Source organism: Musca vetustissima, unplaced genomic scaffold, assembly GCF_032173495.1.
Source record: "Musca vetustissima isolate MV318-11 ecotype Yass unplaced genomic scaffold, APGP_CSIRO_Mvet_v1 utg5582, whole genome shotgun sequence".
Taxonomy (NCBI): domain Eukaryota; kingdom Metazoa; phylum Arthropoda; class Insecta; order Diptera; family Muscidae; genus Musca; species Musca vetustissima.
In genome coordinates this window covers 241,063-253,631 of record NW_026880347.1, presented here as the reverse complement: position 1 = coordinate 253,631, position 12,569 = coordinate 241,063, and the positions used below count along the sequence as shown (strand labels likewise).

The window sequence follows — 12,569 nt, the reverse complement described above, 5'->3', positions numbered from 1 at the left end:
TGTAGGAACATCGAGTGGATGTGTGAGCGCTTCTAAAACCTTGAAATCTGTTTATGTTACTCAATAACCTTTCATCCGATTTCATATTTTGAATGAGGTGAATCAAATCAGCTGATAAAATCGATTATAAAATAAAAGTATTTTTTTCGAAATTAATAGTCCTATGTCCGTCCAAAAAAAAAAAATAGATTTTGCTTAAATGCCAGAACAACAACATTAACTTACAAGCCTCTTAAAAATCGTCAAAATATATAGTCTAGAATTGGTGTATTCTTAACACTAGAACGCCGAAGGCGGTCATTTTGACCGCTTTCCAATTTCAAGTATAAAAGCAACTGTGCATTTAATGACACTTTTTTTAAATTTGATGAATTTTTTATAATAAACGTAATTCTATGAGGTACAAAAAGTCACCATATTTAAAAAAAAGTGTCATTAAATGCACAGTTGCTTTTGTACTTGAAATTGGAAAGCAGTCAAAATGACTGCCTTCGGCGTTCTAGTGTTAAATAAAATTTCATTTATGAAAAAATAAAATTTCGATGAGCAAAACGTTTTTATTTGAATACAATAAAATAATTTCTGTTAAATTTTAAATATAATAAAATAATATTTGCAATCTCTTATTTTCAGTTCATATAACATCTAATACAAAATGGCGAATGCAGGATACACATGTATAAGAAGGACATTTTGTTGGCTGAATATTTTATTATGGGTAAATATAGCGATTTATATATTAAACTAACATTATTAATTATTTATAGTTTAAAACTGAGAGGTTTAAGTCATAATGAGAAAATATTTCCTGTCGACCTAACTTATGATAAATATATTCCCCCTATTTACAAAAATTGTTTAAATATTCCTTTAAAATCATAATATTTCCCAAGTTAATTTTCTCGCCAATGACCATTCAAATACAATTTCTATAAACATGAACTTGACACATCTAACTACATACATATATATGTGAGGACAAATTTTTCAGCTTCACTGTACAATGAAATAGCTACATACCTTCGTTTATTCACATTCAATAAATAGCCTTCACCGGGCTGTCACATTCAAACATTCATCGGCCTTTAGAAAGTTGTTGTCCCGCGGTATGTGAATGAGAAGAGCTAACCAACTAATAATTTATTTATTTGTCTACAAAGTTTTCATTTTTTGTCAATGCTACTACTGACAAACAAAAACCTGTTGAATGCGACAATCGACAATGTTTGAGTATGAACAGTAGCAACAGCAACAACAACAATTGGAAATGCAACAGAAGCTATTGAATGTTCGTTGCCATCACTACCACCATCATCATCATTGTCACATAAGTATTAACCACAAAAATACTGGCAACCAAAGAACAGCAACAACAATGAACGGCTAATGTTACTGCAACAATCATCCATTGTTGTCAAAATAGTCGTCTACTACGGAAATTGTATTGTTGACAAAGTTTTGACATGTTTCTTCTTTCTTGCTTTACAGTTCTTCTCGTCGTCGTCTTCTTTATCATCGTTGTCGTTTGTGGCATTGCAACAGTATTTTGCGGAGATGTGTTTTTCGAAATGGTTTTTTGAACCACTATAGATGGTTGTGGGTGGGTTCTGTGATTTTTAATGGAATAAGTTAGGCTATTCGATAACTATTTTGTACTATTGATAGTTTTTTCGGAAATTTTTGAATTGAATTTGGTTCAAAGGTACGTTTTATTTAATTATACGCTGGACAATGAGGCGGAGTGTATTTAAAAATGGCAACATTGGCGTAGATTTTTAAATAATTTTTCAAGGGTCATTACAAGGCGTGGTTTTTATACCCTTCATCACACTGTGGTAATAATAATCGAGATAGACCCATGGTTCCTTTTGAGAATATGCATAGAATCACTTTCTGAGTCGATTTATGCATGTCCGTCCGTCCGTCCATGTTAAATTATAAACAAAGTACAGGTCGCATTTATGATTCGAATTGGATGAAATTTGGCACAGCGCATTTGTTTGGCCCAAGGACAAACCCTATTGAAATTGGGAAAAATCTGTTCAGATTTAGATATAGCTCCCATATATATTTTTGTCCGATTTAAGGTAAATGGTGTACCAAAGTCCCTAAATATCTTTCCATTTGCACGAAATTTGGCATAGCATACTGAATCAAGTCTAGAATGATGTGTGCAAAGTTTCGTGAAAATCGGTTCAGATTTAGATATAGCTCCCGTATATATCTTCGTCCAATTTAAGGTAAATGGTGTACCAAAGTCCCTATATATCTTTCGATTTGCACGAAATTTGGCATAGCGTACTGAATTTAGTTTAGAATGATGTGTGCAAAGTTTCGTGAAAATCGCTTCAGATTTAGATATAGCTCCCATATAAAGTTTCGCCCGATTTTAGATAAATAGTCCACTAAAGTCCCTATATATCTTTCGATGTGCACGAAATTTGGCACAGCGTAATCAAAAAGGTCTAGAATGATGTGTGTTAAGTTTCGTGAAAATCGGCTCAGATTTAGATATAGCTTCCATATATATCATCGTCCGATTTAGGGTAAATTGTGTACCAATGTCCCTATATATCTTTCGATTTGCACGAAATTTGTCATAGCGTACTGTATTAAGTTTAGAATGACGTGTGCTAAGTTTCGTGAAAATCGGTTTATATTTAGATGTAGCTCCCATATATATTTTACACCAAAGTCGATTTGCACGAATTTTGGTATGAAAAGATCCATAACTAGGCCGATTGACACAACGTACTGAAGTAATATAAATTAGTCTCTGGCAAGTTTCCCTGAAATCGGTTCAGATATAGATATATAACAAACACGCGACTTCTGTTAGGATACATATGTAGAATATACCCAAAGTGGTGAAGGGTATCATATAGTCGACCCAGTCCGACTTTACTACTTTCCTTACTGGTTTTAAATAATTTTTTTTCGAGGATATATACCTGGCGTAAATTTTTAAATAATTTTTTCAAGGGTCTATACCTGGCATGGATTTTCTAAATAATTTTTTCAAGGGTCTATACCGGGCGTGAATTTTTTTAATTATGTTTTTCAAGGGTCTACACCAGGGGTAGACTTTTTAAATAATTTTTTCAAGGGTCAATACCAGTCGTGGATTTTTGAATGAGTTTTTCAAGGGTGTTTACCAGGTCTTTATTGTTAATTTTAGTTTCCATCTAAAGGTCCCACCCATCTTAGGTTGTTACGGTTTGGCAGAATATTTCCAATGTAGGTAATTTTTGACTCAGTCTTCCTTGTCATAGCCCCCCTATATCATAGATTGGGTGTATAATAGGCGTGTATTTATTCTTAATTTTAGTTTCCAGCTAAAGGTCCTACCCATCTTATGTTGTTACGGTTTGGCAGAATATTTCCAATGTAGATAATGTTTGACTCAGTCCTCCGTGTCATAGCCCTCCCTATATCATAGATCAGAACCCTCTACGCTTACTGATTTACAAAATGAAAATATGATTTCAATTTATTACACTTTTATTCCCATCACTCTAATGTTTTTTTTTTTAAACTTCCCAACAATCAGAATTTAAATTTTCAATTCTTATGGTTAACGGTACCTGGGGCTAAACGACAAAATTTATTTCCCTACCCTACATTTTCAAAACGATATAATAATTCACAATTATATTCATCATTTTAAATAAGTGCTACAGAAAAGCCTTCATTTGGACTTCTTGAATTTTTAAAGACTTTCAGAACAATTACAGCAAATAACAAAAAACCAAAAACAACAATGCAAAGTAAAAGTTCAAAAACAAAACTGTAATAAAAATTGACAAAAACAAAGACGGAAATCTTGTTTTATGGCTTTTTCCCAAATTCACTTTCTCACCATTCCCCCTACCACTCCCAGTAAAAATCAACTTTAAGACATTAAATAGAAATTAACAACAATCATTTTGTTGTTGTTGTTGGATGCTTGAAATGATAATGACACATTTTTTTGGGGAATCTTCTTTAAGTTCAACTTTCAATTACTCGCAGAGAGTCAGCATTGTTTGGTTTATAAGCGCATGCGCGTCGCCGAATTGAATTTGCTGCTTAAAGCTGAACGTGAGCTTGTCATTTACATTTTACAAGACATCAGTTCGGTACGCTTCAGTTTATTGCCAATGTAGAACGAATGAACGAACGAGCGAGGGAATGTAAAAAAGAAAGGTACGTGTATCGGAATAATAATTGTGCCTCATCACTGTTGTCATTGCTGTTGATTTCCCCCCAAAATTATTTCATTTTAAATGAATTCACACGTAATCATTTCACTTCAATAACAAAACAAATACACCATTTCCTGAGTACATGAAAATGATATATAATGTTTATTTTTATTTATAAAACAGTTAAGAAAGAAACACTGACGGTTGCCTTCAGCCTATGAAATATGTATATGTATGTATATATAATATTTGGTTTCAAAAGTAAATTTATCTTTTGATGTAATTTTCGACCATTTATTGACACATATTGAGCGGTATCCCAGTCATAACTTGAAGGCGGTATCTTAGTCATTACAACCAATTCGGAAAACGAATCCAAAAATAAGGCGACCGATATATTAACCACAAAAATACTGGCAACCAAAGAACAGCAACAATAACAATGATTAGAAGATTTGCCATTCTACTGGGCAACCTGTGGTTAAAAATATAATACTAAACATTATTCGAGTACTGACAATTTCGGTGCATAATTTCAGAGCTTCATCTTAAATTTTGTGATTTCAACAGACAGACGGACAAGGCTAAATAGATATATAGGTTTATTGGATTAAGTAAAGTAAGTAAGTTCTTTCGAAAAGTCGCAGTCTGTTAGGAGGGTATCATATAGTCGACCCAGTAGGCCTATTCTGTAACTTTTAACAACATTCGATATCGTTTTAATTTCTTTTGTTATTGTAAAAACAACAAAAGAAACAAATGAAATTGTTGTAAAATAAACAATATGGAATGTTGTTAAAAAGTTACAGAATTCAGGGGCAGTTCGACTTTACTACTTTCCTTATAAAACCATATATTAGGTTTTTAAAAATATATATATATATATATTTTGTAAATGATTTAGCTCCTGGGCGATTTTACGACTGCTAACATGCCGGTCAACTTCGATCATTTCTCCGATTTTATCGACATTTTCGACGACCGTCATACCTGTGCGAGGTGCATTTTTAACATCAACCAGTAAGGAAAGTAGTAAAGTCGGACTGGGCCGACTATATTATACCTTTCACCACTTTGAGTATATTCTACGTATGTCTCCTAACAGACTGCGTCTTTTCGAAAGAACTTACTTACCTACTTTACTTAGCTGGCTTATGACAGAACGGTTGTTCCATAAGCCAAGCTTAAAAACATTTCCAGGCGCGTCGGTCTTGTGCAGTTTGAAAGACTATTTTCCGAGATGTCGTCATTTATTTGATCTTTCCGTGGCCTTCCCGATCTGCGTGAACCATCACTTGGCTCGGTTTTATATGCCTTCTGAGCTGGGGCATCTTCATCCATTCTCACTAGGTGGTCTAGCCAACGTAGTCGCTACAGCTCGATCTGTCTGACTATGTCGATGTCCGAGAATAGATATTCATTCGACGGCGATATTCACCATCGACGTAAATCGGTCCATATATCTTTTGGAGACATTTTCTCCCAGACACTCCAAGAGCTGCCTCATCTGTTTGCGCAAATACCCATGCTGTAGACACATACAACAGTACGGGTAGTATCAGCGTCTTGTAGAGTGTGTTTGGTCTGCCCAGAGGTGGCCTTGCTTTTGAGTTGCTTACTCAGACCATAGTAGCATCTGTTGGCCAACACTATTTTCCTCCGGATTTCAAAGCAGATGTTATTAGTTTTGTTTATAGCGGTGGCACCGAGGTATATAAAATCGTTCACTACCTCCAAACTGTAGTTTTCAAGTTCCACAGTTGATCCGAGTCTACTGGACAACTTGTGCTTTGATACAACTAGCTTTGTCTTCTCGCCATTTACTGCAAGTTCCACTTTGACCACTTATAAATTCGTTCAAAAATGGCGGTTACCGCTCGCAATTTGCGACCCATTATGGCGATGTCGTCGCCATAGGCGAGTGACATATGCTGTTTGGTGCACAAAGTGTCATTTCTGTTCACATTTGCATCTCGTCAAATGACAAACTGTCTTCTTGTCTGAATCCTTGTTCGATTTGAAAGGATTCCGAGAGGTCCTCTCCTACTTTAACTGCTGACGTTGTACCAGTTAAAGTTATCCCGCACATCCTTATTAATTTTGCAGGAATGTCGTTCACACAGTATGCTGGATAGCACTTTATATGTGATGGGAAGGAGATTAATTCCTCCTTTTTTGTGCACGGTGCACAGGATTCTGAGGTTCCAATCATTGTGAATGCATTCCTCGAACCAAATTGTACTAATCTGTGCATGTTCCTGAACAGCGTCTGGCCACCGGCCTTGAACAGTTCAGCTGGTAATTCATCGGCACCTGTTGCTTTATTATTCTTCAGACGATTAATTGCTATTCTGACTTCATCTTGGCTAGGTGGTATAAAATCTATACATCACCGCTTCTTCTTCGTCATTATTTGATACCAGAAGCTTTGCAAAATGCTCCTTCCAGATCCTTATCACGATGCCTGTATCTGTCATAAAGTTTCCTTCTTCCTCTTCACAGGAGGATGTGCCTGCAGACTTCAATCTGATTTCCGGACTTCAATCTGATTTCTGTACCACTCGATTTGCCCACGCTTACGTTTTTCTAGTTCTTTCTTTTGAAAGTAAGTTTCTCATTCCTTCTTTTCTCTCGATAATTCTCTCTCGCTGGGTTTCTCACCTCCTGATCCTGATCGTACCAAGGGTTTCTTAATGGTGGTTTTTGGTACCCCAGTTTTGATTTTTCTGCAGTTTGTAGGGAGTGGGCAATTATTTGCCATGGTGCTTCTATACTATTACCGCGACAAGTAGTGCTTGCTTCAATCAAGTGGGTATGTTATGCGTATTCTTGGACCGAAATCTATAATTTTTGGAATTCAAAATACCAAATCATAGCCAATTTGGTTAAAAAGTGCCTCAAGACACTACACCAAAAAATGGGGCTACCCTAAAAAGTAGACCCATATAGATATTTTTTCTTATTGGCGGACGGAATAACAATATTTAATATCGGCTCCATTTTATATGCAAAATTCCGCTAAGACCAACTCCACATACCGAATAGACTAGGACCTTTATATTGGAGTTAATGCATTACACAAACCTATTTTGAAAATGTTCTGTAAAAAATATAACGCGGAATTCCAAATTACAACCACTTCGATTAGAAAATAATCCTATGTCCATGGAAATAATTATAATAAGCCTGGATTTTTATAGGGGAATTATTCAAAAATGTATCTACTATCGACCAATTTAAAATTGGTGCATTTTGCATGAGATGTCTAAATGATAAAATAAATATTGCCCTTATCACAAATAAATAATTATTGCTGATAATTAGGTTTTAATAAAGTACTAATATTTGGTCAATGTGAAGTATTTTGACCCTAAAACTGAAATCATTAATTTTAATTTTGAAGTTTCAACATAATTTCTTTCAAAAAATGTTCCGGATGTTTATTATTATTATTTCTTAAATGTTACCTTAAATAACAAAACGTCTCACCATCATTAATTCTAATTTTATTACCCTACCATTGTTCTATGTTTCTGTGACGACGGTTCGTGTCTGGAATTCTCAAACCCCTAAATAAATTGAACGAACGAACAGCTTTGCAGTTGTGCTTTCTTGGGTGCCGGTGTTTGGCTGCGTCTCTCATATGAAGGTTATGCTACGCTGCTGCCCGATCATGCTGCCCTCAGTGCTGATTCGGTATTCTTGTGCATTGGTGTCATTGGATTTGTTGTATCATTTTTGGGCTGTTGTGGTGCTTGGGTCCAATCACGGTGTCTGCTGAGTTTGGTAAGTTGGTGCACATAATTTATGGAGATTAAAAAAGTTTTTGAAAAAAAATTTGCTGTTTTTTTTTCTTCTTCTCTTTTTAGTATTTCATGCTGATCATTTTGTTGTTCCTCAGTGAATTTTTGATTGGTTCCATTGCTTTTGTCTTCCGTGGTGGCTTGAAACGTACCTTGGCCAATGAGTTGCGTTTTGGCATTGAGGAGCATTATAATGCCACCGATCGTGGTTCAATAATTGCACCCTCTGTGGCGGCTATATGGGATAATGTACAGAGTTCGGTAAGTTGGGAAGAAATTTTGTTTCTATATCCTCCAATTGTTTTTGATTGACATTTGACATTACTGTAGGGTGAAATATATATTTGAAGAAACTTTTCAATATTGGCTAATTTTTTAAATCTAGTTTATAATGGTAAGGTATCCGACATTTCCAAGGGTTTAGCCGCCGAAGTGCCTGTAATCTGGCTTTTATGTTCTTTGCAGGACTTATACCAAATAACATATTAGCAGAAATAATTCGATATGGGGCCATGATTCGGTATAGCCCCCATATAAGGGTTCCGCCGCAATTTTGGTATTTTGATTGTCATGCGCGCATTTTCTATCCGAATTTACTGTAATTTGGCAGTCTAGTTTTTTATAGAAATGATGATAGCTCCATGTTCTTATTATGACCTCATATAAATGTCCGGCCCCTATTTCTGCATTTTTAAAGGTTTTAGCGGCATATTCGAACCGAAGTGGCTATAATTTTGTCCCATATAAAAGTTCCGGCACATTTTCCGCATTTCAATTGGGTTGAGCGCTTTTCTTACCAAAGCTACTGTAATTTGGCAGTTCAGCTTTTTTAAGAAATTATGATAGGTCCATGTTCCGATTATAAGTGTCCCACCCTTATTTCCGTATTTTTAAAGGTTTTAGCGGCAGAATTTTGCATTCTTGATTCTTGGAGTGTGAAAGCCCACTTTTCGGATTTTGTTTATTAAATTGGTTCATCCCGCCTTCATTTTCAGTAATTTGAAGTTCCTGACCTCATTTTCCCGACCAATTGGTGGTAATTTGAAATTTGGGTTTTTTGGTAGAGAACAATTTGCAGCCAATTATCAAGGGTCCGCTCATATAAGAGTTCCGGCGAATTGTTGATATTTTGAAATTTATATCCGTATTTCCCAATCGAAGAGGTTCTAATTTATAATATTCCGACTTCTTGGTGGGTAGGAAACTTATTCGCGGAAAAGGGTTCACGTTTTGACATAGCCTTAATTTTAAAGTCCCGCACCATATTCGGTATTTTGATGAAGGTCCAAATATTTGCAGAACATTTTGAATATAGGTGCAGGCTTTTTATATAGTCCAAATATCAGAAGTTCGCCCATTTTCGATATTTTGATGGCTTCGTCAGCATTTTCTTGGTTGGTAAGAAACTTTTTTTGCAAAAAATGTTCAACGTAGGTCCACGTAAAGGACCATTGGCTTGTAATAGAACGGTTGTTCCATAAGCCGAGCTCAAAAAAGATTTCCAAGGGTGCCGGTCTTGTGTGCATATCATCCAATTTGAAGGGCCGTGTTCCGAGATGTTGTCTTCTATTTGATCTTTCCATCGCATTCATGGCCTTCCCCTTCTGTGTGAACCATCACTTGGCTCGCTTTTATATGCCTTTTGAGTGGGAGAATCCTCATCCATTCTCACAACATGACCTAGCCAACGTAGTCGCAGTAGCTCAATCCGTCTGACTATGTCGATGTCCCAGAATAGATGGTATAGCTCATGGTTCGTTCGACGACGATATTCATCATCGACACGATCTTCCGAAGAATTTTTCTGTCAAAGGTGGACTTACTTTTGAGTTGCTAACTCAGACCACCATAGCATCTGTTGCCCAACAATATACTCCGCCGGATTTCAAACTAATGTTATTAGTTTTGTTTACAGCGGTACCAAGGTATATCAAATTGAAAGCTAAGTCTAAGCTGTAGTTTTCAAGTTCTACAGTTGGTCGGGGTCTGCTGGATGTCCTGCGCGTTGATAACATCAGCATGGTCTTCTCACCATATACTTCTAGTCCCACTTTGGCAGACTCCTTCTCAAGTCGTTCAAAGGTGGCTATTACCGCTCGCAATGTTGGACCCTTTATATCGATGTCGTCGGTGTAGACGAGTAACATATAGTGTTTGGTATACAATGTGCCGTTTCTAAATTACGTAGAGTTTGTAAAAACTCTTTTACAAATAAATTTTCCCATTCGCTGTTAGGTCTTTTCAATGCGCACCTCATGGCAGGAGAAAAAGTTCGGCCAAATCAACAACCTTTTCTCTTGTTGTTGCTGTGTTATTAAAATTTTATTTTTCTTTCTTAGTTTGAATGCTGTGGTGTTTCTTCATACGAGGATTGGTATGACATCAAATCATGGAGCGGCAAACGTTGGGTGCCAGAATCCTGCTGTAGACCCATTTACGAGAATCGTGGTATTTTGATCGAGGGTTCTGGTGACAATGTTGTGAGAGTAGATTGTGGAAGGTAAATATGAATTTATTCTCCAAAAATATAATAATTAAATCCTCTATTTTTCTTACAGATCTGAAAACCCAACCTTGTGGTGGGATAAGGGCTGTGCCCAGTCTCTACAAACCTGGTTAACCGATAAACTGGATGTCATAGGTGTGGTCGGCTTGGGTATTGCATTTGCTCAACTTTTCGGCCTGATCACCTCAATGCTATTATTCTGCACCGTGAAACATAAAAAGGAATCGGATACCTATAAGTCATATTCACCCTCGATTGATCCTCAAACACGACCCAGTAGTTGGGAAGATTGAACCAAGTTTTAGTTTGTAGGAAAGTAGTTAAAGGATGTGAAATGAAAAAATCAAAAACCAGTAATCTCGAGACAATATTTAAATTGAAAAAAAAAACTATAGCGAATGTCTGGTAATTGTGCCTTTTTTCAAATGCAACAAAAAAACAGAGACATTTTTTCTCGAAATATGTGCCAAATACCCGCAACCAAACACAAATAAGGATAATAATTATAATTATATAATAAATCACATTATAAAATATATTATTTAATTATGCAATTTAATAAAAAATTATGTTATAAAATTATTATATAATATAATGCAATACCTTAAATATAATAAATTATTGCAGTCATGTAACGTTATAACGAATCCTTTAAGTGCTAATTTGCTGTAACTTTAAGGTATATTTCAAGCTCGAATATCAAACAACGTTGAAGCGTTATAACCTTGCCTGACTGTAAATTAATTAAATACAAATTATTAATTATAAGTTTAAAATAAAATTTATTACAAAAAAATTCAAATAACCAAAGTTAAATCTACATATCAATAATCCTATCATTATCCCTACATAATTGTCATTATTATTATTAGTACATTAGTCTTATTTATATTTAGTCGAATAGTGTGAGTAATATACAAAATATTTAATACTAGTAAATAAGCCTGCTATATTTAATACGAATCGATAAGAATCGCCGATAAATGAAATATGTATATTTTTAAGACCAACAATTAAGTTGTATCCTAAATTGTCATAAATCCAAATCGAATCAAAATTATTTGTGCAGAAGCTCTTCGAAGCAACACCCAATACAAACACATATCTAAAAATACTGCCTATTTTTTTATGTATTAAGAAAATTAACAACAAAACCAATAATGTGATGATAAAACATTCCTCAACAAGAAAATAATAATAAATAATAAAAACATGCTAAAACAAACTAAAACCAATTAAGATTTTTCACACCTATTTATAAATACCCGTAAGAAATATTTAGGTCAGTTCTGTATACGCCGGGATTGGTATCAATGTTAATAGTATATTAGCACATCACTGACATTGAAATTGATTCCAAATCCATGGTCAGTAGTCCACACCCTGCCTTATATGAATTTAAGTCTGATATAGGTATTAATATGTGTATATTAAATGAATTGTTTTAGGGCATCAAGATATGCATTTTTAAAATATTTTTAAGGTGTCGATTTGTAATTCGTTTTCAAGACGTCGATTTTTTTTTTAATATTTCTTTAGTGAGAATTCTTTTAAAATTACATATGTAGCAGGCACTTATCCTGAGTTTTGTTTGTATGTGTGGTAAAGGGTAATATATCATTGTGCATATGTTTGTAAGAGGCAATGGGTTACTTTTGAGGATAGTCACTTTTTGAATTCATTTATACATGCCAGTCCGTCCGTCTGAATGATATGAAATTTGGCGCAGTTCGTTTATTTGAGATTATCGGTGCCATATATAGATTTGTCCGATTCCTGAACAGTTCAGTTAAGTTGCAATGTTTGTATGACTTAGAAAAGATAGCACAGAGTAAGGAATTAAATAGCGTTTGCCCATATGTTAGTTTTTTTAACCTGTTTAACTTGGCTTAACTTGGAAAGGCAACAATTTCATTTTTCTAGAAATTGATATTTTGATACAGTTATGTATAATACGATCTAAAAAACCAGTGAGCGGAGCAGTATAGTCGGACGGGGCCGACCATACGATACCCTACACAACTACCACGAACTCTAACTTTCTGAGGATGTTTATTCCGAGTCTGAGTAATATTT

General features: G+C 35.1%; 1 protein-coding gene across 1 annotated transcript; it reads left to right on the top strand.

Moving 5' to 3' along the window:
* The first annotated feature begins 632 nt into the window (after positions 1 to 632).
* Positions 633 to 10,796, top strand: LOC133325918 (tetraspanin-9-like). Its single transcript, XM_061534617.1, has 5 exons — positions 633 to 718; positions 7,779 to 7,970; positions 8,054 to 8,248; positions 10,327 to 10,487; positions 10,546 to 10,796. Exons 1-5 carry the CDS (start codon positions 656 to 658, stop codon positions 10,784 to 10,786), a joined length of 852 nt encoding a protein of 283 aa, XP_061390601.1. The 5' UTR covers positions 633 to 655; the 3' UTR covers positions 10,787 to 10,796.
* The last annotated feature ends 1,773 nt before the right edge of the window (positions 10,797 to 12,569 follow it).

Coding starts and splice junctions, on each gene's coding strand:
- LOC133325918 (XM_061534617.1), top strand. CDS start 656: ATGGCGAATGCAGGATACACATGTATAAGAAGGACATTTTGTTGGCTG. Junction 7,971..8,053: donor CACGGTGTCTGCTGAGTTTG/GTAAGTTGGTGC, acceptor TTCTCTTTTTAG/TATTTCATGCTGATCATTTT. Junction 10,488..10,545: donor GTGAGAGTAGATTGTGGAAG/GTAAATATGAAT, acceptor TTTTTCTTACAG/ATCTGAAAACCCAACCTTGT.